Source organism: Felis catus, chromosome F1, assembly GCF_018350175.1.
Source record: "Felis catus isolate Fca126 chromosome F1, F.catus_Fca126_mat1.0, whole genome shotgun sequence".
NCBI lineage: Eukaryota > Metazoa > Chordata > Mammalia > Carnivora > Felidae > Felis > Felis catus.
Genome location: NC_058384.1, coordinates 6507471 through 6532328, shown reverse-complemented (window position 1 = coordinate 6532328; position 24858 = coordinate 6507471). Strand labels below are relative to the sequence as shown.

The 24858-nt window shown below is 41.8% G+C and overlaps 1 protein-coding gene and 1 long non-coding RNA gene across 25 annotated transcripts in view; one reads left to right on the top strand and one right to left on the bottom strand.

Moving 5' to 3' along the window:
- Positions 1–24858, top strand: part of SDCCAG8 (SHH signaling and ciliogenesis regulator SDCCAG8) — a 246891-nt gene that overhangs the window by 43633 nt on the left and 178400 nt on the right. For 23 of the 24 annotated variants that reach the window (XM_045049307.1, XM_023247417.2, XM_019821505.3 and 20 more), the window contains exons 7-9: positions 6361–6425; positions 9911–10099; positions 19750–19888. In XM_045049307.1, the coding sequence (XP_044905242.1) occupies positions 6361–6425; positions 9911–10099; positions 19750–19888 (393 nt within the window). The remainder of the gene's footprint in view (positions 1–6360; positions 6426–9910; positions 10100–19749; positions 19889–24858) is intronic. The other variant, XM_023247420.2, reaches the window with a different exon arrangement.
- Positions 15829–24711, bottom strand: LOC123382918. Its single transcript, XR_006592071.1, has 3 exons — positions 24280–24711; positions 16953–17062; positions 15829–16836 (listed from the first exon to the last, which is right to left on the bottom strand). It is a non-coding gene; the product is annotated as an uncharacterized LOC123382918 (long non-coding RNA).

Here is a 24858-nt window from a genome sequence, read left to right as displayed (position 1 = left end):
GCTCATATGGCTCTAACTCCCTCTCCTTTCTCAGTCCCTAACCCAAGCTTTATGCTACTATTTTGGAAAGAGTTCTTTTTTTTTTTTTTAAACAAAATGAAAGATTACATAAATTGTATTTTCTTCCCAGCTGAATAATCTATGATATCTATTTAATGCCCACAGGATAAAGACCCATCTCCCAAGCTGTCCACAGTTTGGTTCAAGCTACCTTTCTGGACTCATTTCTGTCAGTCTCCCAAACATTACTGTAGACATACAGACCCCTCACTACTTACTACGTCATAAACTTATTACCCACTTTCATTTATTTATTTATTTATTTTTTTAATATTTATTTAGTTTTGGGGGAGAGAGAGAGAGAGAGAGAGAGAGAGAGAGAGAGAGAGAGAGAGAAAGAGAAAGAGAGAATGACGGGGAGGGAGAGAGAGAGAGGGAGACACAGAATCTGAAGCAGGCTCCAGGCTCCGAGCTGTCAGCACAGAGCCTGGCACAGAGTTGTGAGATCATGACCTGAGCTGAAGTCAGACACTTAACTGTCTGAGCCACCCAGGTGCCCCTACCCACTTCCATTTCTGTTTGCATCACTGGCTGTGGTTTATGCAGATATCCTGACCTAAACTTTCCTTCTTAACATCTACCCACCGAAATACTTCCTGCCTACAAGGCTGTGTTCAGATGCCCCCTCCCGTTCTACCTTCCTTGATTACACACTTCCACTCCTCCTTCTCCCACATTAGAATTCGTTTCTCTCTTGGGGCACCTAGGTGGCTCAGTCGGTTGTGTGTCTCACTCGATTTCAGCTCAGGTCATGATCTCACGGTTCGTGGGATCAAGCCCCATTGTTGATCTCTGTGCTGGCAGTGCGGAGCCTGCTTGGAATTCTCTGTCTCCTTCTCTTTCCGTCCCTCCCCCGCTCATGCACGCGAGCACTTGCACTCTCTCTCTCTCAAAATAAATGAATAAACTTAAAAAAAAGAATTAATGTCTCTCTTACATCTCCTCTTAGTGTCGTGTTTACAATTGCTATAAATTCCTTGGTTATCCAGTCTGTGGCAAACTGCAGTCCCCACGTCTGTGTGCCCTGTGTCCTGATCCTCCTCGCTGTTTCCCAGGGTTTTGCTCTTGTACTGATCTCCTCTTGCTCTTGTATCTTTCCTCCCTCTTTACTGGGTTTTTCTCAGCAGAACATGTGCTCTACTAGCTCCCATCTTGAAGCAGGTACAAAATATACTCTCTGGACCCTGTGCTCCCTTCAAACTATCACTCAACGATTGCTCCCCTGCATACCAACACCTTCCCAAACAGTTGTCCACATTCATGTCACCACGTCTCCCCTCCCACTGTCTCTTTAACATGCGTCGGTTGAGCCAATACCTCATGTTGGCCTCAACTTGTTCTTTTCAAGGTCATCAATGACCTGCACCAATCAGTCCTCCTCTTCCTCAACCTTGTGGCAGCATTCTAATTATGATACGTATAATGCTCATGTCATCCCCCTTTACTTGTCTAATGGCCCAATTTAACATACGCTCAGAAAAATGCACAAAACAGGGGTGTCTGGGTGGCTCAGTTGGTTAAACATCTGACTCTCGATTTTGGCTCAGGTCACAATCTCACAGTTTGTGGGACTGAGCCCCGTGTCGGGCTATGTGCTCACAGCTTGGGATTCTCTCTCTGTCTCTCTCTCTATCTCTCTCTCTCTCTGTTCCTCCCCTCCTTGCACACACTCTCTCTCTCTCTTTCAAAATAAATAGATAAAAATTTTAACAGTGCACAAAACAAAAATGTGCAGCTTCATGATTTTGTTCTAATGAGCACCCTCTCTCTCTGTGCCCCCTCCTAGTCACTGCCCCCTCATTCCCTTAGAGCTAATCACTATCTTGACTTTTATGAAAATTGCCGAAGCAAGATCTCTGGACACTCTGGTTGATGTCTACCTGATTTTTTAAACACTGTAAAAATTGGGTCACACAGTATATAATTTTTTGTGTCTGACTTATTTTGTTTGACATTATGTTTGTTAGATTCATACACATTGTTGCATGTGGCAGACATTTGTTCATTTTCAGGGTGGGTCTACTGTGTAAATACACTACAATTCATTTATCCATTCCTCAGTTGATGGGTTTTTGTGTTGTTTCCAGTTTGGGGCTATTGTAAATGTTGCTGCTATGGACTAACTCTTTCTTTCTTTCTTTCTTTCTTTCTTTCTTTCTTTCTTTCTTTCTTTCTTTCCTTTCTTTCCTTTCTTTCCTTTCTTTCCTTATTTCTATCTGTCTATACATCCATCCATCTATTTTATTTTATTTTATTTTTTTAATTTTTTTAACATTTATTTATTTTTGAGACAGAGAGAGACAGAGCATGAATGGAGGAGGGTCAGAGAGAGAAGGAGACACAGAATCCAAAACAGGCTCCAGGCTCTGAGCCATCAGCCCAGAGCCCAACGCGGGGCTCGAACTCACGGACCGTGAGATCATGACCTGAGCCGAAGTCGGACGCTCAACTGACCGAGCCACCCAGGCGCCCCTCCATCTATCTATTTTAGAGAGAGGGAGAGTGAGAGAGAGAGTATGAGCAGGGGAGGGACAGAGGGGGAGAGAAAGAGAATCTTACTTATTTAAAATTTTTTATTAGAGAGAGTGCGTGCAAGCAAGAGAGGGGCAGGAGAGAGAGAGAGAGAGAGAGAGAGAGAGAGAGAGAGAGAGAATCTTAAGCAGGCTTTACACTCATCACGGAGCTGGAGGCGGGGCTCGACCCCACAATCATGGCGTCATGACTTGAGCCAAAATCAAAAGTCAGATGTTCAACCGGCTGAGCCACTCAAGGCATCCCTGAACATTCTTTAAGATTGGTCTATTGGCGTACATGGCACACATTTATGTCAGGTGTATATCTTGGAGTGGAATTATTGGTCTTAGGGGTATATAGCTGTTCAAACTGAGTGGTTAAGTTGAGCTTTGGGGTGGTTTTTATCAGTTTATACTTCTACAGCAGCATAGGAGTGACGCCTTTGCTCCATATCCCCCCAACACGTTGTATTGTCAGTTTTTCTGGTGGGCTTGTAGTGCTATGTCCTTGTGGTTTTCATCTGCATTTCCCTGATTACGCATGAGATTGAATACTTTTCACGTACTTATTGGTGTGCTCCTCTTGTGAGGTGCATGTTCAATACCTACTCATTATTTTGAGTTATCTGACATTGTTTTTTTGAACTTCTTTATGTATTCTGGATACAAGCCCTTTGTTGGTTCTATCTGTTGTAAATACATTTTCCCACTCTGTGGCTTGCCTTATAATTGTCTTGATAGTTTTATTTCTTTCTCTTGCTTTCTATTTTTTTCATTCCTTCCTTCATGACTAAAATTTCTTAATTTTAATGTCATCCCCTTTATTGTTTAGTGCTTTCTGTGTCCTATTTAAAAGAATGAAATCTTTTCATTTGTAACTATGTGGCTGGAACTAGAGTGTATTATGCTAAGCAAAATTAGAGAAAGACAAATACCATATGACTTCACTCATATGAGGAGTTTAAGACACAAAACAGGTGGACACAAGGGAAGGGAAGGAAAAATAATATAAAAACCAGGGAGGAAAACAAAACATAAGAGACTCTTAAATATGGAGAACAAACTGAGGGTTACTGGAGGGGTTGTGGGAGGGGGAGTGGGCTAAATGGGTAAGGGGCATTAGAATCTACTCCTGAAATCATTGTTGCACTATATGCTAACTAACTTGGATGTAAATTTAAAAATAAAAATAAAAATAAGGTGAGTTTCTTATAGACAATTAAACAAAAAATGTATCCCTGCCCCAGATCATGAAGAACTTCTCTTAGATTTTCTTCTGGAAACTTTATAGTCTTGCTTTTAACATTTAAATCTCAATCTACCTGCAATTTAGTTTTGTATTTGATGTAGTGTGTAGGGGATCACCTTTTGCTCTTTTCCCATATAGTTGTCTACACACACACACACACACACACACACACACACACATTAACCACTTGTTGAAAAGACAGTCCTTTGTCTGAATCTTTGTCATAAATCAGGTGTACATAGATGTCTGGGCTCTGTTTTTTATTTCCTTGTTCTTTGTGCTACAACCATCCTCTCCTCTCGATTGTTACAGCTCTCTATCTGTTAGGGTAGGTATATCTACCTATTAGACTACTTACCACATCTTCCAACGTTGTACTTTGTCCCCAAAAATGTCTTACTTCTGGCCTTTTGTACTTCCAAATACCTTTTAAAATTAATTTGTCAAAGTCCAAAAAGCCATTATGAGGTTTTGATTGAGATTGTCTATTTAAAAAAAATTTTTAATGTTTATTTATCTTTGAGAGAGAGACAGACAGAGTGCAAGCTGGGGGTAGGTAAAGAGAGAGGGAGACACAGAATCCAAAGTGGGCTCCAGGCTCTGAGCTGGCAGCACAGAGCCCGACATGGGGCTTGAACTCAGGAATGGCAAGGTCATGACCTGAGCTGAAGTCAGATGCTTAACCGACTGAGCCACCCAGGCATCCCTTGACTGAGATTGTCTTTAAGCTATAAGTCACTTGGGAGAAAAGATATCTTTATGATATTATATCATCTAATCCATTAAACTTATGTATTACTCTATTTATATAGGACATCTTTAATTTTTGTCAATAACCTTTTACAGTTTTTTTTCTTTTTTAAAAAGTTATTTTATTTTATTTATTTTGAGAGAGACAGAGCGTGCAAGTGGGAGAGGGGCAGAGAGAGAAAAAGAGAGAGAGATTGAGAATCCCAAACAGGCTCCCCACTGTCAGCATGGCGCTCGATGGTTTTGAACTCACAAAACCATGAGATCATGACCTGAGCCAAAACCAAGAGTTGGACACTTAACTGACTGAGCCACCCAGGCTCCCCACCCCCCAGGATCATTTTTAATGTATTTTTCTCCCCAGTTATCTATTCAGTTATAAAATTCTGTCAATTTCAGTTTTTATGTAGCTCCATACTAAATTCTTTCTTTTCTCTTCTTACTGTGTGATTACTCTTGCTTGTGTGTATATCTCTTCCTGATGTAATTGTAATGCACTTCTTCATTGGTCTTTGTTTTCCCACACTTCAGAGTGACTTAAGAATCAAATCTGATAGAGTTTTCAGTGTCCACCCAATGCCTCCACTACATGGAGACTACACGAGTTGTCTGGGTCAAGGTCTTGCGTATTTATCCTCCTCGTGGCACATTCTCACCTGTTCCGCGCATCTCTACCCATTCTTCCACCTCGCATTTTATTTGTAGGGATACAGATCTGCTTACCACCCAGATATTCAGCATGTTTTCTCTCTGTGCCTTTTGCTCTGCTGGAAATTAATCCTTTAAGTGTTAGCACTTCCTCCCTGAAGTCTTCTCTACCCCTCTTAAGCTGAATTACAAGTTCCCACCTCTGTGATATCAGTTTACCTTCTATATGCCTCACTGGAGTGAATTATGTATAATTGAAATTGTCCATGTGTTTTTCTTTTTCTTGTTTTTCATTTATATTTTTTAGAGAGAGAGTATGAGCATGCATGAGTGGGGGAAGGGCAGAGGGAGAGAGAGAAAGAAAGAAAAGAAAGAAAGAAAAGAAAAGAAGGAATGAAGAAAGGAAGAATCTTAAGCAGGCTCCATGCTCAGCACGGACCCTGACACGGGGCTCGATCTCCTGATCCTGGGATCATTACCTGAGCCAAAATCAAAAGTCAGATGCTCAACCTACGGAGCCACCCGGGCACCCCCATCCATGTGTTTTCTATTCTGTACTAGATGATTAGCTCCTTAAGGTTAAAGGCGTCTTCTTCTTAGGTACCCCCAAAAATGTTTGCTGAACGAGAGAATAGTGGGACACCAACAGACCCTTGTAGCCAGGATATTAGTTTGCTCTGTCATTTATTGTGATTCATAACTTTGCTTTTATCATTCATCCAACACACATTTATTGTATGTCTATATGCAGCAATCACAGTGGGGGATTCTAGTAAGATCTGATCCTTGCCCTCACAGACCTTACAGGTTATAATCGGTTTTTCCCAGAGTCACCCTTTTGTTTATTTATTTATTCATTCTCAGTCACACTTTTAAAAGTAAGACCTGATGAATGCATTTTTGAAAAAAAAAAATTGGGGGCGGGGGTTGGCAGTGATACCCATTTTATGACTCGATAGTTCTTTGCAGGTATATAGTCAATAAAATACAAAATTTGGGGTGGACTAGGGAAAATTTTTTTTAATTTTTAAAAATTTTCCTCCTGGGTAAAAGGAAAAAAAATTGAGTTTAATATGAATAATGAAACCTTGTTTGTAAAGCACGGGACATAGAGAAAATGTACATTTTTGTTTTTTAAAGGAGAGGCTGAAACTTACTTATGAAGAAAAGACTGAAGTCCTAGAATCTCAATTGAAATTTTTAAGGTAAAGTATCATTGTCCATTTAAAATAATCATAGCAAAAGCATAATGATCTTTCAAATATATTTGAATGTTTGCTGACCTGCCAGTCTTACTCAATATAAGAATTACTTGATGACATTTTATGTGTACATAAGAAATATCCTCAGGTTATTAAAGGATAAGGGGGCATAAAATTGTGAAGGCCTTTTCCAAATCACATGTCAAAGAACTATGAGCTAAATTACAAATTTTATGCCTTCATCGGTTATGAAATATTTGTGTTTTCTTATACAAATAAGAAACACTAGCTGCTCTGATAGAAACCATGCTTTTAAAATAAAATACCGAAAATAAAGCATTCTTCTAGTTTTAAAATTACGTGAAAGTATTTTTTCTCTATAGGTGTTTGTATCTAATTTTTAAAATTGTAACAATAATAGTTTGAGTATTTTTCTATACGTGATGAATATGAGAACGTATCCACCGCCTTCTCCATGGGGGATACGTTCCAAGACCCCCAGTGGATGCCTGAAACTGATCAGTACTGAACTCTGTACATATTGGTTTTTTTCTGTACACACATACCCGCGATAAAGTTTAATTTAGTAAGAGATTAGGCACAGTAAGAGATTAACAGCAATAACTCATAATAAAATAGAACAGCCATAACAGTATACCGTAATAACCGTTAAGCGAATGTGGTCTTTCAAAATATCTTATTGTCCTTCTTGTGATGACGTAAGATCTAAAATGCCTGTGTGATGCAATGAAGGGGTGAAGGATGTAGGTGTTGTGAAGCAGCCTAGGCTACTACCGACCTTCTGATGATCTGTCCGGAGGATCATCTGCTCTGGACCTCGGTTGACGGTGGGAAACTAAGCTGTGGAAAGTGAAACTGTGGATAAGAGAGAGACTGCTTTTTTTTTCTTTTTTTTTAATTTATTTTTGAGAGGCAGAGAGAGACAGAATGTGAGTCAGGGAGGGGCAGAGAGAGAGGGAGACACAGAATCCGAAGCAGGCTCCAGGCTCTGAGCTGTCAGCACAGAGCCCGACGCGGGGCTCGAACTCACGGACCGCGAGATCATGACCTGAGCCGAAGTCGGACGCCTAACCATCTGAGCCACCCCGGTGCCCTGAGACTTCTTTATATATAATAAGTTTTCATGTAATTTTTGACATGTTTTTTTAAAAAATCCCAATAAAACTTATATATGATAGATTAACCATCAGTGATTTATTATGTGTTATGTGTAGAAAAAGTAACAGGAATTGATTTTTTTGTGCATTGCAGCTTATTTTAAATAGCAGTAATGAAATATATTTCAATCAAAATTTAAAATACTTTTTATAATTTTAATAAGTCTAATTTTAAATAAAATTTAAGATTTTTCAGGCCATGTATTGTTTGGAAATGTAAGTAGAGTGATACTAAGAACCAGAGCTCCTGGCTTTTAAGCACACTATCATTCATTTATTTTAATACGCTTTTATGTGTATTAAACCTTTAAACCTTATCCTGATCTCTATGTATATACCTACTTCTATAGATATTTTTTTTCATGAAGAAACCTAATATTTTTTAAATGGCCTAATTTTTGCATTCTTGCTTTTTATCTTGCTTTATTATATTTTGATGTCTAGTGTATTGAGTCTTCAGTTTTAAAAAAATTCTTAACATTTATTTATTTTGAGAGAGAGAGAGAGAGAACGTGAGCAGGGGAATGGCAGAGAGAGAGGGGGACAGAGGATCTGAAGCAGGCTCTGTGCTGAGAGCAGAGAGCCCAATGTGGGGCTTGAACCCAAGAACTGCGAGATGATGTCCTGAGCTGAAGTCAAGACACATAACTGACTGAGCCACCCAGGCACCCCAAGTCTCCAGTGTTTAAACTAATATATTTCTAGGTTACTATACTATGGAAATGTGACTTCTGTTGTTTCATTCAGAAGTCAAATATGCCATAGTTAATTACATTAAAATACTACTTTGTAATGACTTTATTCCCTGCATCTTTGTTTTTTTTTGTCTTTTCCTTTAGTGTAATTTAAGAGCACTTAAAGAGGCATTTTCTTTCAGAAAGAGATAAAACCACCACTCTCAGAAACTCTACCTTTTTGGTACCTATTTCTTTTTCTTTTTTGGCATTTCAAGTAATCAAATCTACCTGAGTGTTTTGAATCTGAAACTGACAGAAAGAGTAATGCAGACCCTTTGACTTTGGAATGTGCTTCCAAAGTTATTTTTATAAAGCCTTTTGAAAGTCAGACTTTTTCTACATGGAACTTAAACAGAAAACTAAGTGTGTTGGAAAGAGTATCTTGGGCATGGGACAAAATCAGCTCCTCCCCCCTGCCCTCCCCCTCCCCATCCAGAGATGAGGTAGCCTGTGACAGCCAGGTGTCTTGATTATTGGCTTCCCCTCTGTGACAGCAAGTTAAGGTAGCTACAGCTCCCTGAATTTAATAGAAACTGACAACAGAGAGTTGACACAGACAGAGATCACGTGCCTGCTTTCAGGAGTCCAAGTACTTAAGGGCTATTTTCTCCTTTGTAAGCTAGGAAGTGGGGTTTTTTTGTTTTGTTTTGTGTTTTGTTTTGTTTTTTATACAGTGGGAAAGTCAGTTCTCCAAGTTGATTTTGCCAAAGCTTTATGAGAAGGGGTGGGGGTAGGAATACAACCCATACATTTTATTCTTAAAACAGTCAGCTTGGAGCAAAACCTTTTCCAGGAACTATCTCATATATTAAAACAAACAAAGTAACCACACACACACACACACACACACACACACACACACACACATTTCCTCTGTCCTTTCTTTATCGGGCTGCATATTTCCAGTTAATAGCTTATACTTACAAGTCTTATGACTGGTAAATTCTATATAACTTCTTTCTGAAAGAGGAGAGGAGCCCACTTTCTTTTGAAATAGCTCTTTATAGAACTTTGTGGTTAGATAATTGTTTTCAAGTTCTTTTTTTTTTTCCTCCTAAGGAAGAACGGGCAATAATAAATTACTCATGGACAAAATCCATGAGCTTTATGTAATCTTTTGAGGTACTCTACAAATTTCAAGGGTTAACACTTGGAATAGGGTATTTCTCTCAATACAAGGATGTTTTGTTATATTGCCTTGACTCTTTATTAAAAAAGAGAAACTGTTGAGGATTTGTATTTGTAGTTTTACTTTTGGTTTGTGGGTAATACAATGCCATGGAGATGGGATCCTTTGAAATGAGAGCCAGTATCAAGAGGTAGACTAATCTGTGTTAAAATCTTACAAGAACGTTGCTTAATTATTTAATATAGTCAAGCCTCATTTTATCCGAAGTGTCAATTAGGATAATCACGCTTACGTTCAGGGTTGTGGTAAGAATTAATGCGTTATATACAGAGCACCTCATAAGGTAAACACCCATCAGCAATAGTAGGAGTTACCACTGTGATGTTCCAGGTGAAAGTAATGTTCCTGGTCATTTTGCTAGAACTTTCTCTCCCTTCTTTTCAGGAAAGACTTAGCTGAATATCAGAAAAATTGTGAAGATCTTAAAGAGCGACTGAAGCATAAAGAGTCTCTCCTCGCTGCGAATACTTCTAACTGGGTTGGTGGCCTGTGTTTGAAATGTGCTCAGCACGAAGCTGTTCTTTCCCAAACCCATAATAATGTTCACGTGCAGACCATTGAAAGACTGACTAAGTAAGTGTGCTTCTCCACATGGAGAATTGCATCTTTAAAGGAGCGCTGTGTCCCTTTATCCCCGTGCTGTCTCATATGCGATTGACCCTGAGCTTCGAGTGAAATGGACTGGAAACGGTCCCTTCATCAGAGCTTTCTGGAAGACAGAATAGCTGGGTTCTGCCAGGGTTGTGCGATCAGGTCATTTCGGACGAGTGGTCTTACCTCTCTAGGCTTCAGCCTCATCTCGAAGTGAGAGAATGGACGTAAGGAATCTTTACAATTCCCTGCATGTCTCTGAGTCTATAACTGCAAATCCAGCACTATTCTTAACAAAACTGAGTTTGTGAGGCTCTCTTTTGATGTTGTCAAATCCTGGACTTCCGTGCTGTAGCGTAGGTAGAGTGAGTTCTTATCACGTCTTTGTCTCGTGCCTGCAGTGAAGAGTATTACCAGTGCATTGGAAGAAGGACTCCCTATGTCCCAGTATCAATATTTGAAGATCAACTAAGGACAAGTTACAAATGGCCTTTCATGTAGTTCATCTAGGCTGAAATATGACAGTTCTCTGTGCATATCTTTTTTGTCCTATTTTCACTATTCCAGGGAGGTGTTTTCCTGTGGAAAGGTTATCCTGCGCAGTTGAGAGTTTTTATCTACGATACTGTCCGGTGGTGTTGGTTCTTATTCCCTGTGCTCAAGGTCATCCCTGTCTGTTTGGACTCATTTAAATAGCTCAAACAGCACCACCTCTGAGAAGTATTCTCTGGCCAACCTCATCCCACCTGGTCTTCAATTGATTTAGGCTCCTGTCTTCCATGATTTTATAATATGTTGGAGGCAGCACGTGTGATCTGTTTTTGTCTGTACGCCTGGCGTCTAGCAGAGGACCTGGCCTGTGGTAGACGCTCCATGAGTGTTTGCTGCTCGCAGGACCAGGCATTTTGGCCTTTACTGCTCAACAGTCAGAGATCCTACTGTTGGAACTGGCGTGGAGAATGGAAAGACTTGTTCATTAAAGTCAGACCAGTTTTACTCTGTGTTTTGGCCTTTGGACAAATTACTTCTCTGCATCTGGTTTGGGGGTTTTACGGGGATGCTTAGCCTTGGGGCCAGAGCACTAGCTTTTGAGTCAGACTGGCTGCTGAGACTAATACTCTATTCTACCACTAACTACCTGTGTAACCTCACGAAAATTACTTAACCTCTCATGCCTCAATTTCCCCATTTTTAAGATGGAGATAAAAGTACCTAATAGAGTTATTTTGAGGTTTCATTAAAAGAATACCATACACTGCTTAAGACAGTTCCTACCAGTGATGTGAATAATTCAGAAAACAACAAAAACACACAAAAAAAGCCCAGTTTTTTTGTTATTTGGCAGGCCAGATAATAAATGCTCCATAAATATTAAAACTCCTCTGTACCTCTCCTGTTCCAAAAGAATCAAAATGCCATGGTTTCCACACGTGATTAACCTGTTGGTTTTTGTATAAAAACTGAATTTCTCCAGTGTGGACCGACTGGTAGGTTTTACGATCTCAGCTGATGGTTCTGCTTTTTGTTATGTTATATTATTAAATGTATTGTTAAGTTATTCTTATAGATTTCACATAACTATGAAATTTATTAAATATATATTAAATATATTTTCAGATACAACTACCATGTGGTACACATTTATATATGTCAAGGACTCTGCCAGGCTGTTTAAAAACATAATCTTTTTTAATCTTAGTAAAGCATTCGTGAGGTAAATATTATTAGCTCCATTTTGTGGCTAGGGAAACTGAGACTCAGATAAGTTAAAATTTTTCCTGTTTACTTTTGAAAAAAAGAGACTTGTTTCACAAAAACAAATTCAAGATGGTTTAAAGACCCAGATCTAATTCAGACTATAAAAATATTAAAAGAAAATGTAGAAAATTATTTTCATGGCGTTCAGCTAAAGCCCTGTGCATATGGAAAATGAATGGCATAAAGGAAAAAGGTTATACATTTAACTTCACTTAAAAAAGTGTTTTCCTTTTAAATGTTTATTTATTTTTGAGAGAGAGAGTGTGCATGCGTGCGCTCATGTGGGGGAGGGGAAGAGAGAGAGGGGGACAGAGGATCTGAAATAGGCTCTGTGCTGACAGCAAAGAACCCAACACGAGCCATGAGATCATGACCTGAGCCAAAGTCAGATGCTTACCCGACTGAGCCACCCAGGCGCCCCCAAAAGAAACTTTTTATGATACAATAATACAAATTAAAAGACTGGGGAAAATATTTGCATGTTACATAACAAACAGTTGGTATAATGTATAAAGAACATCCTTTGAAACAAACACAGAGGACAAACTACCCAGTGGCAAAGCGGATAAAGAATAGGAATTGGTGAGCAATGAAAGAGGAAACTGTCACCGTAGAAGAAGGTATTCACTCTGCTTTCATTCAGGGAAAGACAGATTCTTTTTCAAAACCAACCCATCAAATTGGTGAAAATTAAGGAGATTGATAGTGACAAGTACTGGTGAGGCTATGAGTGAGTAATATTTAAGTTGTGTCTTACATATTTCAACATTACCCCCAAGGAATATGTATATGCAAAATGGAGTAGTTTCAGGGAATGCTCTTATAGCGTTATTTGTGACAGGGTTGTGATATTGTGATATGATCAGAAATACATATTTCGGTCTTCGTCTCTAGTTCCTGGCATATAGCTCCCAAAATCCTTATAATTTCTTGGGGTGCCTGGTTGGCTCAGTCGGTTGAGCGTCCGACTTCAGCTCAGGTCATGATCTCGCAGTCCGTGGGTTTGAGCCCCGCATCAGGCTCTGTGCTGACAGCTCAGAGCCTAAAGCCTGCTTTGGATTCTGTGTTTCCCCCTCTTTATACCCCTCCTTGGCTCATGCTCTGTCTCTCTCTCAAAAATAAATAAACACTAAAAAAAAATTAAAAAAAAAATCCTTGTAATTTCCTAAATGGTAAGAACAGAAGGAACATCCTTTGTTTGGATTTTGTCCCTTGCTCCTGAAATAGCTGTGGAACATAAAGGTGAAAAGAACATCTTTTGTTTTTCTTAATAAGCTCCTTTCAACCACACCTGGGCTTATGTTAATAAGATGACTTCTGGAACCCCAGTACGGATGGGTGTGCCGCTTGCCAGGGAAAGCATCCTGGTGAGTAGAGATTACTCCCCAATCTCTGGGAAATGGGCAGGGACTAGAGATTGAGTTCTATCACCAATGAGTAATGTTTTTTCAATCCTATAGAACCCCCTATAGAACCTATAGAACCCCATGAAAACCCTAAACCATGGGATTTGGAGGGCTTCTGGGTTGGGGACCAAGGTGCTGGGAGGGTGGCATGCCCAGAGTGAGCATGGCAGCCCCACACCCCTTCCCACATACCTTGCCCTGTGCATCCCTTCTATTTATTTACCTGTTAGTGAATTGTATCCTTTATAATGAATTTGAAAGAGTAAGTAAAGCACTTTCCTGAGTTCTGTGAGCTGTCATAGCAAATTATCAAAGCTGAGGAAGGGGTCAGGAGAACCTGTGATTTACGGCCAGTTGTTCAGAAGTACAGGTGACAAGATAGGACTTGAAAGTGGCACCCAAAGCCAGCAGACAGTCTTGTGGGGCTGAGCCTTACCCTGTGGGGTCTGTGCTGACTTCAGGAAATTAATGTCCCCACTGAGCATCAGGGTCAGTGTCAGTATCTGACACCCCCCACATGAGGTGTCAGAAGTGTGAGTATAGAAACTACAGAAGAAACCAAAAGTGTTTCTTTTGGATGTGAATAACTAAATATCCTTCAGAGTTTTGCATCTACTATGTTATGCACAGTAAAAGAAAAAAAGAATGAAATAGATCTAGATGTGCTAATGTGGGACTAAGCTCCACAATAGATTTTTGAAGGAAAAACATAACACACATGTGATACACATGTGACACATGAAAAAGACACATGTGATACAAAACTATTTGTATTTTTATTTTTGTAAAAGTCCATACACAGCCATACAGTATATTTTCTCCAGGTTCATACATACACATAGAAAAAGGCTTAAAAGGATAAACACTCAGTACTTAACGGTGATGACCACTGGAGAGGTGGAAGAAGGCACTGAAATTGAAAGTGTGTGTCGAATGGGTCTTTAACCACATTGGTAATGAATTTTTCAGGGAGAATGTAATGAAAAAATTAACTTAAAAAGGGCAAAAAGCATATTCAAAGTCACACAGATGAAGAGAGGCAGAGTTTAAGTAGCCAAGCACAACCAAACCAAAAATTAAAGGCAGGGTTTCTTTCCCTATTGCCTTTCATATTACCCTTGTAGGTCATGAGAAAAGTATTTTAAGAGGAAGCTACAATGTTTACATTGATTTCAAGACTGGCAGTCATTTAGAAATTAGATTCTTGGTTCTGTATTCCTTTGTCTCTATCCTAAATTTCAGCTCTTAGCCTTTTAAAATAAATGTCAGCCTTCTCCGTTCAATTTTCTGCTTTGTCAGCACATCATTGGCTCCTGTTCTACTTTAATAACAGTGCAGTGGAAGGCCCCTGCTTATATTGTCAATGAAACCTTTGTCTAGAGGAGTCCTTTGGCCGAAGCTGGTGTTCCACTTCTTTCAATGTGTTAATGCAGAATGCTGAATATTGAGTGTTAGGCTCACTTGGAAGAGGGGCCAGCACTCTTTAGGTCTGGATTTCTAGTTTCATGCATAATTAGAAGGTTGAAGCCTCAGTGAGCTGCATCATAGAATTCCCTGCATGACTCTAGGATGGAATTAAAAAACAAAAAACAAAAACAAAAAAACTTGTATCCCCAAATATGACAAATCAAGACTTCCCTCCTGGCCTCTACTTGAAATGTGGCAATTGTGACACCAGCTGTCAGTTCCTTTGTTGATCTGTGAGCACGGAATATATTGGGTATATGACACAGGACTGACTTGAGCCCAGGAAATGAACAGGATCAGCCATGACTTGGAGACCAGACCACCAGTTTGTTTGTGGCGTTTTGTTAGGGCCGTGAGGACTTTTTTTGGAGAGTATACTTAACAACTGTTGATGACACTGGATGCACTTAAAAGTTGATCTGAAGTCTTTGTAGTGTTTCTGAACTTCTGCCTTTCGCTCAGGCCTCATTATGCCTTGAGGTCAGTAAGAGGGAAAGTAACCCCTCCTTTTCGCTTAATGACCAAAACGGTTTCGAATGATAATCAAGATGGAACTGCTTTATATTAAATTCTTTTCTGTAGTTGATAGTGCCTTGGAGAAGTGTCAGCGTACTGCTCAGAAAGGAGAAGTAATTACTACTGTACTATCCTGGGACTTTAGTCCAGCTTGTGATTTTTCGAGTGGGTCTTGGCACAGTCGTGTATAGTTGGCTTTGAGAGACTGTGGCAGGAACTTCCCAGAAATGAGGAACAAGGAGATGTTGTAGTCAGCCTTCTAGATCTTCTTTTAAAAAACAGGGATAATACTGACTAATGATGCTTAATGATGCTTGAAACTGGTACTCACTGTGGAATAACTGAGGAACTAAAGGCATTTCGTAGGCACTTTATATTTCAAGATGAAGCTCATGCCTATATAGCAGACTAACCGTCTCTTTACCTTATTTTAAGGTTTTTTTTTAATGTGTATTTATTTTTGAGAGAGAGAGCGAGCGTGCACAAGTTGGGGGAGGGGCAGAGAGGAGGGAGACACAGAATCCGAAGCAGGCTCCAGGCTCCGAGCCGTCAGCACAGAGCCCGACGCGGGGCTCGAACCCACGAACCGCAAGACCTGAGCCAAAGTCAGACCCTTAACTGACTGAGCCACCCAGGTGCCCCCCTTTTCCTTATTTTAAACATTTGACCATGATTATTCAGGGACTTCCTCGGTTCTCATTGCTCTCATTGTTGCTCTGCATTCCTTAAATACCCCATGCTCATCTTGTTAGTTGGTTTGTCTGAGAACTCCCACCCAAGCTCCTTGCCTCATCTTCTGCTTTAGTTGCTCTCCCAGCAGCATCGATGCCATACTGCTTGCTTTGCTTCAGAAAACTCCTTGATCACGTACATGGTGTTTGTTCAGCACTCACAGAACTCTGGCCTTGGGAGACGGTGATATGGAGAGCTGCCATCTCACGTTCACACTCATAGGCCACGTGTGTTTATACAGCTTCCCACTGGGAGAGACGCACTCAGGCCTGGCTCTGGGCTGGGCCTGCGGACTGGGAGCTCTGGACAGGCCTGCAGCTGCCTGTGCAGTTATCCTGGGTGCTGGGATTGGCTGCTCCCGAGGGCCAGGTAATGAGGAGTGGAGTGGGGCTGATAAAGGGGAGCTAAATCAAGAAGGTGACATAGGAACGGGACCGGAAGCAAGGCATTGTGTGGAAGACAGGGCTGACATGCCCAGAGCTGGGTTCACTCCGAGTGCTTGCTGTTGAGATGTGGGCTGGCTGAGTTGAGACGAGGCAAAACAAAAAATGCAGCGACTGAGTGGAGAATTGCAGATTACCCAAGTGGCTTCCTGTACTGGTGCAGTTCAGGCATCTCTCCTGATGAAGCTCAGCTGCCCAGTGGTCTGAAGGCCACCTGAAAGCATGTGGTACATTTCTCTGACAGAACATTGGAGGGTGCCCGTCCGGTGGCTCCACAGGTTTTCAGTACAATCATTTTATGGGCTCACTGTTGAATGATGAGCTTAACAAGACATCAGTATTCGGGGCTGTTTCTCTTTGAGGATTGTCTGTGGTCTGAAGTTGGTGAGCTGATAGCCTGAAAAATTTTTTGAACCAGAGCAACAAAACTCCTTAGTTTCCAATTCTAAGTAGCCTAGTGACTTTTTAAATTTAGATCATGCAATACTAGAACTGGGAGGAGTTTTACTTTACCTCTTTGATGCCCTCCTGTGGCAGGATCACTACTCACCCACTTGGTCTTTGTCCTCTGTTACACTGATTATCTACTATCTGGCAGACTCCTCTTAACAAGAGGACACACACTGAAAAGAGATTAAACATATTAAGCATTAAGTCTCCTGTTAGAAGCAAATTTGTTGGATTTTGATCCTGTTGTGATCTGTCAGCATACTGTAAACACTGAGCTTTTCGGTTAATCTTTTTAGTTGGAACTTTGGCTTCAATGATGCCACGGTGTCAGGAACAGATCAGAGCATCACTGAATAGTAACTTGGGTCTCTTAGTCGGTCGTACAACCTTAAGAAAGGTGACTATAGATGCCCATTTTGACTTGCTGCCCTTAAAGAGTAAATTTTTATCTTATTCTAGAATCGTAGGTTCTAGTTGGATTGCATACTTTTTTTTTTCTTTTTCTTTTTCAGTAGGCTTTACACCCAGCACAGAGCCCAACGTGGGGCTTGAACTCACAACCTTGAGATCAAGGGTTGGACGCCCCACTGACTGAACCACCCCTGGACCGCATATTCTTTTTTTTATTACCTAACTTTTTTTTAAGTTTATTTATTTATTTTGAGAAGTGGGGAAGAGCAGGGAGGAACAGGGAAGAGAGAGAATCCCAAGCAGGCTCCATACTGTCAGCGCAGAGCCCGATGTGGTACTTGATCTCGGAACCAGGAGATCATGACCCGAACAGAAATCAAGAGTCAGGAGGCTTAACCCACTGAGCCACCCAGGCGCCCTGACTGCATATTTTTTTTAATGCTTATTTCTTTTTGAGAGAGACAGAGTGAGAGCAAGGGAGGGGCAGAGAGAGAGGGAGACAGAGGATCCGAAGCAGGCTCCAGGCTCTGAGCTGTCAGCACAGAGCCCAATGAGGGGCTCAAACCCACAAACCGGGAGATTACGACCTGAACTCAAATCAAGTGTCAGAAGCTTAACCAACTGAGCCACCCAGGAACTCTGACTGCATAGTCTTAATGAACCTAGTCCCCTTCCATGTTAGAGCTTTTCTGGTATGCAAATAGGCATACATTCACTTTTGCCTTCATATAATCTATTTTTTCCTTAACCAGAACAATTTAACCTTGCTTTGACTCTTCTACTTTTTCACATAATCATTGTGTTGGTTAGATTTGACCAAAATAATGAACTCCATTTTCTTTCCCTTTAGAACAAAAGAATTAAAGACAAATTATTTTTCTCAATTTAAAACAAACCAGGAAATTCTAAATTGAAGATCACTATGCTCCCATGAATTTTATATTTGCAGCAGTCCTTTTTTTTTTAACAAAAAGAGCATTTATGAAACTGCTAATAATTGTAACTTTGTTCAGTATTACATATTTCTTAAAATATGACTGCTTTCCAAATACCACAAATAGTTTAAATTATTTTGTCTTAAGAGATTTTTTTTTTTTACATGGAGTCATTGGTTAATTCTGAAAGCCACTCAAACTCAGAGACTATAATCTTTGAAATCATTGCTCCTTAAAGGTTGCTAAATTAAAAAAAAATAAAAAAATCAAAATTGGCTCTCTCCTGGTAGTTTGGAACTTGGACAAAAAAAAAAAAAAAAAAAAAGGAAACTTCAAGCAGTTACTTTCACTGAATTTGAAACCATGGTTTAAACTTGAGCTCTCAAACAAAGCATGGAATAGCATACATAACAGCCCAACTTAGAGTTCTTTGCTTTGTGTGTATAGAAATTTGCCCACCTCATTTTCTCTTTGGTCAGCTGGTCATTTTTATCCAGTGGATAAATTCCAAATATCCTAAAGTCTTATACGGGATTTATTTAACCCATGGGACTGGGCCTTTGCTATGTTACATGCCAAAGTGTTTTGGCATCTGGTTCCATCTGTCCCCAAGGACAGAGGGCTTCTGAGAATTGCTGACAAGGGTGTGGGACCAGGCAGCGGTCCAACCCAGCAGGATGGGATTTTGTTAAATCTTGAGCATTCTCTGTGGAACCAGACTATTTGAGGGATTCAGCAGTACCACCCTTTGAAAGAAGAAATGGGTTCATAAGTAAGTGAAAGAATTTAATTGAAAGAGTAGGGCAGGGGCACCTGGTGGCTTAGTCAGTCAAGCGTCCGACTCTTGATTTCAGCTCAGGTCATCTCACAGTCATGAGATCGAGCCCTGTGTTGGGCTCTGCACTGAACGTGAAGCCTGCTTGAGATTCTCTCTCCCTCTCCTCCTGCCTCTCCCGCTCGTGGTCTCTCTGTTTCTCTCTCTCTCTCTCTCTCTCTCTCTCTCTCTCTCAAAGTAAAAAGAGAGAGAGAGAGAGAGAAAGGTCAAAAAGAGGATGGTAGAGAAAGATAAAAAGGAAAGGACCTATTTGTTCAGAAAAATGCGTGGGGAGTCAGCAGTGTAGACAAGGCCTTAGCAGCCCCTGAACCTGTGTACAGCCCCCACCTTCTCTGTCTTATTCCTTTTTTTCCTCCCAGCCCCCAACCTTTTAATTTGTAGACTAACTTCCTCTTTTCTGGGCTTGAATCTGCAGCCCGCAGTGTGGTCATCCTTTCCACAATAGGTGGTTGTCCCTCCAGACGCAGTCCTGCTATGAAGCCTCAGCCTTTCTGGCCCCTCTGCATGCACCTCGCCAGGGGAGGACAGAGGGCCTTTCTCCAGGGTGTGCTTCAGGACGTGCTAAGCCGGCCCACCCTGGCTCTTCTTCTACTGTGTGTTAATGCCTTTTTCTTCCTGACTCACGAATACATGATCATGTGACCATTTCTTGTTTTGAATGTTCTTTTTGTGCTGACAGGGAAAGAGATGACTTAATGTCCGCACTAGTTTCCGTCAGGAGCATCTTGACAGACGTGCAGGAAAGAGAAGCCGGCGCTTATGAGCAGGTGAAGCAAGCCGTGCAAGTGGCCGAGGAAGCCAATTTCGAGAAGACCAAGGCAAGTCTCAGAAGATCAAAATTAAGGCAGCCTGTCACTGCTCTTTTTTCTCCGCCAAGTATTCCTGTGGCTGTTCATCCTTAACTAAACTCTTTTTTTCGAAACACGCAAAGCAAAGACCAGTGTTTGAGTGTTGGCTTTGCTGAATTACACAGATTTCCTGTTGGTAGAATTCTTAGTCCTCTGCAAATCCTCTTGTTATATCGCTGTTCAGAGAATAGAGAGCGACATGGCAAGGTACTTGGAGAGACTTGCATGCCTCACCTTTTCATTTGCTGGCGATTTCGCGTGCTGTGAAGATCTTAACCACATGTGTACACGTTCAGGTATGACTGCAGACAAATGTTTCTCCTCCATGCATGGGAGATTTTGAGAACATCCAAATATGCCACAGATAATGAATAATATATGTGTACGGAATAGCATCTTTAGCTATGAATGAGTCCGGACGCCTGGATGCTAAATCAAACACATTGAGTGATCGTGATAATGACAGTAATAGTTACCACTTCATGATCAGGCAGTGTCGTAAGCACTTTGAATTATGGGAGGTTATCGTGGATTCCTTGCTCCGTCTGAGTCCACCGAGGTTGCCATGTATTTTCCCTAGCCATACCAGCCACACTTCGAGTAGCTAGTGATTACTGTATTGGACGGTGTGGATATAGAACATTTCTGTGAAGCGTTCTGTCGGATAGCTTTGGTCTAAGCCATAGAGCAGCAGCAGTATTTTATTAAGGTATGGGCTTTTCAACTCTCTCTTTAGCTCCTCAGTCACTGCCTTATCCATTTGTCTCCATCCAGTTCATCCGTGACTCTTCCCAGACCACTGGCCCTCACTGCTTTCATTACTAATGCCCCTGTGCCTCTGAAACTTCTATTCATTCAGACCAAGCTCCCTTATATGCTTTGTCTCCTCAAACACTCCTAGTTCTTTATCTGTACTGAACTCTAGCTGTCCCTCGATGACACCGTGACCCTCCAACCCTCCGGTGAAGGCCCTTTGCCACTCCCCTCGCCTCATCTGGCTGTGATGGAGGGATCAGCATCCTCTCCCTCCTTCCTGCCGTTTCCAGGCCTTTGTTTTATCATCTACGTTAGTGGCCATTCCTCTTTGAAATCATTGTTGTCTCTCCTCTCCCTGATTTTAATCAATATAAACTCTCAATCTTAGATGTCACTATTTGAGACTTATTTTAAAGAAAATCATCCATTTTATTACTTGGGTTTATAAAATAGTTGTTGGCTATCTGATACTTTTTAAGAGCGTTAGCCTCTGACCCTTTTCTCCCTTGTCTTTGTCTGTTCAGACTGCTGTAACAGAACTTAAACAGCAAATATTTCTTTCTCACAGTTCTGGGGGCTGGTGAGCCCAAGATCAAGGCACCAGCAGATCTGGTATCTGATGAGGGCTTGCTTCCTGGCTCATACGTGGCTGTCTTCTTACTGTGTCCTCACATGGCCAAGGGGGTGAGGGAGCTCTCTGGGGCCTCTTCTATAAGGGCACTAATCCTATTCACGAGGGATCCCTCCTAAGGATCTAATAACCTCCCAAAGGCCAAACACCCTTATACCATCGCATTGGGGGTTAGGTTTCAACACATAAATTTTGGAGGGGCACACACTTGGAGTCCATAGCACGCTCCACTGACCTCCTCGGATCGTCCTGAAAGGTTTCTACGTCCATGTTGTTAATACACACAACACTGTAATCCCAGCACACTTTGGCTTGCTTACCTCTAGCGCTTTCCCTGTTCTGCAGTGACTGCCGTGAGAACTGGTGTGTCCATGGGATCTCAAACTCTGCAATGCTCTCTCTGACCAGAGCCTCTCTCTGCCTCGTCATCCCCATTAAACCTACTCACTGTCCTCATTCCTGCTTCTCCTTCAGCTTCTTCTCACATCTTGTTTTAACTGTTGTCTCCAGGATGGTCTTCTTCTCTTTCCATTTAAATATGAATTTTATGTCCCCAACTGAACTCATTACATTTGCTCCCCCCAAACTGCTGTGTTCTCTATCCATTGAATGGCACTTTCATCCACTACCGTGCCCTGACCGGAAAGCTGGTTGGTCATCCCCTGCTTCTCGCCTGACTTCCAGTCACTAAGTACACGTCTTAGTTTCTGAACTTTTCTTGAATTCCTTCCTCACTGTCCCCTCTCTTGTTCAGGACAGCATCCTCTCTGGACTTATGAATTACGACATCCTCTTCCTTTGCCCTGTTCCCTGCACTGCGGCTAGAAGTGATCTTTCTTTAAGGCAGATTTGACCCTGGGACTTTGACTTAAAATCTGTCCAGGATTGCCCACTGCCTCAGGACAGTCTCCAAACCCTTTCACAGACTTCCCGAGGTCTGTCATGTGCTTCCTTCCAGCCCTTCCATGTCACTTATTACTCTCTTCCAACAAACGTGGCCACTGTTAGCTTGCAAAGGCAGCTGAGTTTAGGGGTTGGACAAGGTCTTATTAGAGTTAGCAGACCTAGATTCAACTTTGGAGCCCCGCCATTCACCAGCTGCGTGACCTAGGACAACTTACTTAATTCCCCAGGCCACGGTTTTTCCTCATGTGTAACATGGAGATGATGTTGACTTTGAGGATTGTTCATGAGGACTGCATGTAATTGATTGATTTTAAAACTTAAGTTTTATTTATTTATTTTGAGAAAGAGAGAGAGAACCTGTGAGGAAGGGGCAGAGAGAGAGGGAGACAGGATCTAAAGCAGACTCTGTGCCGACAGCAGTGAGCCCGATGTGGGGTTCAAACTCACAAACCGTGAGATCATGACTTGAGCCGAAGTCGGACGCTTAACCCACTGAGCCGCCCAGGCACCCCCATTGAGGACTACATCTTAAAGTGGAGATCTGTTATCTTGTAGAAACTTGGGCACACAGTATTTCCTCAGTAACTAGGTGATGGTGATGCCTCCTGATCCCCCTGTTTATGCCCTGCTTTTTAGCCCCTGGGCCTTTGCACATGTTGCACAAATTCTTCTTCACTTCCTACCTGGATATTTTCTCCCATCTTTCAGGTCTGCTACTCCAGAATATCTCTGGGGGCACCTGGGTGGCTCAGTTGGTTAAGCATCCGACTTTGGCTCAGGTCATGATCTCACAATTCGTGAGTTTGAGCCCCACCTTTGGTGAGCTAAAGCCCCGCTTCTGGTGAGCCCCACTTCTCTCTCTCTCTCTCTCTCTCTCTCTCTCTCTCTCTCTCTCTCTGCCTGCAGTGGGATTCTCTCTCTCTCTGCCCCTCACTCACTTGCACCCTCTCTCTTTAAGAAAAAAAAGAAAAGAAAATCTCTGTTCTCCCACGCCTAGATTTGATGTACCTCTTATGTGTCTGTAGAGCAGGGTTTCTCCACCTTGGCATTATTGACATTGTGGACTTTAACATAATTCTTTGTTGTACAGGCTATCCCGCCCGCATGCCATAGGATATCTAGCAGCAACCCTTGCCTCTGTTCACTGGATGCCAACAGCATACCTCCTGTTCCCCAAGTTCTGACAACCAAGGATATCTCCATACATTGCTACAGCTTCCCAGGGTGTGTGTGCGTGTGTGTATGCATGCGGAATCGCCCCCAGCTAAGAACAACTCTCATTACAGCATTTATCAAAGCGTATTATTATTCCTTGTCTTTATCTTTCATTAAGCTTTAAAATTTCTGCCAGGAAGGAACTTACCCATCTCGGTCACTATGAAATCTTTAGTACCTTGCATAGTGCTTGGCCCTTGATGGTACCCAGCATCCACTCACTAAGGAAACTGCAACCTGTTTTCACTAACAGTCTAGAATTCTCTTATTCTTATCTTTCTGGTTTACCCACTTTGCCGGTGCCCAGCGAAAGCCCCGATCGCACTTTTTTTTTTTTATTGCTACTTTCAGCCTGTCAGGCATTGCTGAAGAAAGCCACCGAATGAATTCCACGGGAGAGTGGTACACCGGTCACCTTCGGTTGTTTAGAAGTACTGTTTAGCAATTCTTTACATTGTAGTTGACCGCCTTCAGTACTCAAGGCAGGAATTTCACTTCCCACGCTTCCCCAGCTCCGCTGTTAGCTCATCACTCCATGGCCAACCTATGTCACTGACATCACAACCAACTGACAAGAGCCCCTTCAACACCTTTTCATCCCTCAAACGTGTCTTCTGCTCATTTTTTCTTGCTCATCTGGCCCTCTTACTTCCCAAGATGGATCTCTTTCTCTAAGTTCTTGAAGCCTCCTACTTGGAGGATTTCAGGGACCCTGAGCCATTAGTCACCACATCTTATATCTTCTGTCCCTCCCTCTCCTCTGTTTCCCCTGTCATCCTGTCTACAGCTGTTATTCTTGTTTAAACAAACAAGAGGCAGCCTTCCCTTGATCAGCTTCCACGTAATTGCCTACCTTCCCACCGCCATTTTACTGGCGGACCTTTCAAAACAGGCGTTCACCCTCGAAGCTCTCTGTTCCCTTCTGAACACACTGCAGTCAGGCGTTCAACAAAATGTAGTCTGATTTCATGCTGCTGAATTGCTCACTCAGTGGTCACCACTCATTTCCTGATTACTAAACCCGGTGACCTCATCTCTGCCTTCATTCGACTCCAGCTCTGCCATCTAGGAAGCCATTGGCTGGCCTGTTATAACACGTCCTCTTTTCCCCTTGATTTATCTGATATTTACTCCTGTGGGAGTCATCCTCTTTGCATGCTTTTTCTTCTCCTCTCCATCTCTTTTCTCTTATTTTCCACAAGCCTTCAACACCGACATTCCTCAGTCAGGAGTTCCTTCCACCCGTGTCGTCCTAATTGCCAAGATTTGTCTCTCCAAAACCCTCCCTTCATTGGAACACCCCCACCTTGTGCCTTTAGCTGTACCAGCCCTCCTGAGCACCACACCCCCGTTTCTTGCTGCTCCTAGACCCCTGTATATGGGTGATATTCCATTAGCATCTGAAAATCTGCACAGATTATTGTTCCTCTCC